At 53.6% G+C, this 2,500-nt stretch overlaps 2 protein-coding genes across 12 annotated transcripts in view; one reads left to right on the top strand and one right to left on the bottom strand.

The window, feature by feature from the left end:
* The window catches only part of LOC139754737 (uncharacterized), a 379,522-nt gene that overhangs the window by 134,487 nt on the left and 242,535 nt on the right, over positions 1 to 2,500 (top strand). The window contains exon 2 of the mRNA XM_071672455.1: positions 420 to 484. The gene's annotated coding sequence lies outside the window, so the exon portion shown is untranslated. The remainder of the gene's footprint in view (positions 1 to 419; positions 485 to 2,500) is intronic.
* The window catches only part of LOC139754735 (uncharacterized), a 2,659-nt gene continuing 1,104 nt past the window's right edge, over positions 946 to 2,500 (bottom strand). For all 11 annotated transcript variants that reach the window (XM_071672443.1, XM_071672444.1, XM_071672445.1 and 8 more), the window contains one exon: positions 946 to 2,500. This exon is cut by the window's right edge. In XM_071672443.1, coding sequence (XP_071528544.1) covers positions 992 to 2,500 — 1,509 coding nt within the window. In that variant the 3' untranslated portion in view covers positions 946 to 991.

Below are 2,500 nucleotides of genomic sequence, written 5' to 3'. Positions count from 1 at the left end.
GTCATGACATCAAAATAGAATGCTATACAGTGGATGGTTGGCAAGTGTTTTCTCCTGTGGGCTATGCAGTCGCCACAAGCCTTAAATCAATGAGATCTAAGGTCCACGTCATCATCTTTTCCACTGAGAATAGGAGTTGAGTGAGTTGGATACAAGAAAAGATGTCTCTTCGGGGTGTTGTGAAGTGAAGGGTTTTTATTAATTGAATATGAAGGCTTGGAGATTATTTTTTTTTTCTTGTGTGAACGATTTTAAGATACCGTTGTGTCTTTTTTGTTTAAGATACACATATCTTTCGTTGTGAATAAGTAAGGGTATACCAGTCGTGTATTTTTACATTGTGTGTGTGTGTGTGTCATTTTATGTAATTGTGACGAATGCATTGATTTATGATGGACTTTTTTTCTCTTCTGCTACAGGATGAGACGCCTGATGTGTTATACCGTGTAGTGTACCCTCCACGCACCTGCGGTACACCCCCAAGGTACGTGACGTGGTGATGTTAGTGGGGGCTATGTGGTGTTGATGGTGTAAGTAGGGGCTGTGTAGTGGTGTTAGTGGGTTGTGTGGGGGCTGTGTAAGTGGGCTGTGTGGTGGTTGTGTAAGTGGGCTGTGTAGTGGTGTTAGTGGGTTGTGTGATGGTGGTGGTGTAAGTGGGCTGTGTAGTGGTGTTAGTGGGTTGTGTGATGGTGGTGGTGTAAGTGGGCTCTGCGGTGGTGGTGGTGTTAATGGGCTTGAGAGGAGCTGTGGTTTCGGCACATTACACATGACAGCGAGAGACTTGAGTGTGAGGGGCCGTGGCCTTTCTTTATCTGTTTCCTGGCGCTACCTTGCTGACGCAGGGGGTGGAGATGCTTGTATTCCTGTTGCGCGGGGTGGCGACGGAAATGGATGAGTGCAAGCAAATATGAAATATATATAAACATAGTGAAGATTTGAGAAATATTTAATAGAAAACACAGAATAAGAAAGATATAAGGGATCAGACCCCTCAGTGTACGACGACGTAGACCTGTTTCAGACCACAAGTGACCTTAGCGGCCTTTGGATTATCCTTCTGCGTCTGACGGAGGGAACCGTCTTTTAGCAGAGCCTGGAACTCCTGTGCCTGGATGGTAGGTAGACTTTTGCGAGGAGGGGAGTTTCCGTGGAGGCGTCGGTGGCTGGGCGACTCGACCTCGCAGGTGGTTTTACTAAGCCAGAACTGCTGGTCGACGACGGGACAGACCACCTTCGTCAGGGCCACAGCGGTCTCCGCCGGCGGCGCCTTCGTCACCTGCCAGCCGTAGTCCTCAACCAACTCCATCAACTGAGATTCGGTGATGGGCTCGCTGATGCCACGTCGGTCATCCCTTAGGATACAGCCCTTGACCCCTTCGTAAGGATCCCGATCGGGTTTCGAAAGGGCGGTGTCGAGAAGGTCCTTGAGCTCCTGCCGAAGGGCTTGGAACTCCTTCTCGTTGTCCTGTGCGTCCTTTTCAATCTCTTCCAGTGCCTGGCGTATCTGCAAGTTCTGCCGACGGAGAGATTGTATGACTTCCCTTCCCGCGTCGGAGCCTGTGGTGGTGGTGGTAACAGGCTCTGTGGTGGTGGTAACAGGCTCTGTGGTGGTGGTAACAGGCTCTGTGGTGGTGGTAACAGGCTCTGTGGTGGTGGTAACAGGCTCTGTGGTTGTGGTAACAGGCTCTGTGGTGGTGGGCTCCGTGGTGGTGGTGGTAGTTCCCTCGGGCCCTGTGGTGGTGGTAGGCTCCCGTTGCTCGGCTGCTGTCACCCGGTTCATCCACTCCCGAAGGGCGTCGGAGACCTTAGATTTCCGAGCCATGAGGCCGTCGTGGAAGTCCTTGTATGGCACGGCCCCTGGGATGTCGTCGCCAAGGTAGTGGTCCGAGCACTCGTAAAGCCGATTGATAGAGGCGATGTCCCCGCTGGAGAGCCCTTCCCTCTGTCCCAAAGTTCCGACGTAAGGCCGCGTGAGTGACGCGTGTGGACCTTTGCCATTGGTGAAGGCGTGGGTTGGGAAGTGCGTCACACTCCCGTAGTCGTAAGGGAGGCCCAGTGTTGTGGAGGCGAACCTGTTGTGCAACTTGCGGAAGTTGGGTTTGGCCGAAGAGACGAGGTTCTCATGGTTCATGGTCACGTGTTGGTCCCTGTCAGACCTCATCTGCTGGTGGTGCAAGCCCAGCACGTGCATGAAGAGATGGGCCACCGTGCCCTCCTTCTTGAGGCAGAGCGGGTGTAGCGTGGCCATCTGGTAGCCCCTGGGGTCGTTCCGGTACCCGATGGGGGAGGCGCAGGACATGACGAAGTCGTTGAGCCTCACGTGGTACTTGGAGGGGTCGCTGGAGTTGACGAACTTGACGCAGGTCTGTCGGTTGATGTCGTCCATGACCCGGTACACGACGGTCCGGTTGGCGTCGGCCGGGTAGTCCTTGCTGAAGGCGACCCGGACTATGTTTCTGGGCCACCTCCGCTCACTCATGTGTCTCCGCATCTCCTTACG

This window comes from Panulirus ornatus, chromosome 17 (genome assembly GCF_036320965.1).
Source record: "Panulirus ornatus isolate Po-2019 chromosome 17, ASM3632096v1, whole genome shotgun sequence".
Classification (NCBI taxonomy): Eukaryota; Metazoa; Arthropoda; class Malacostraca; order Decapoda; family Palinuridae; genus Panulirus; species Panulirus ornatus.
Note: the sequence above shows the minus strand (reverse complement) of the source record. Positions and strands in the feature narration are given on the sequence as shown.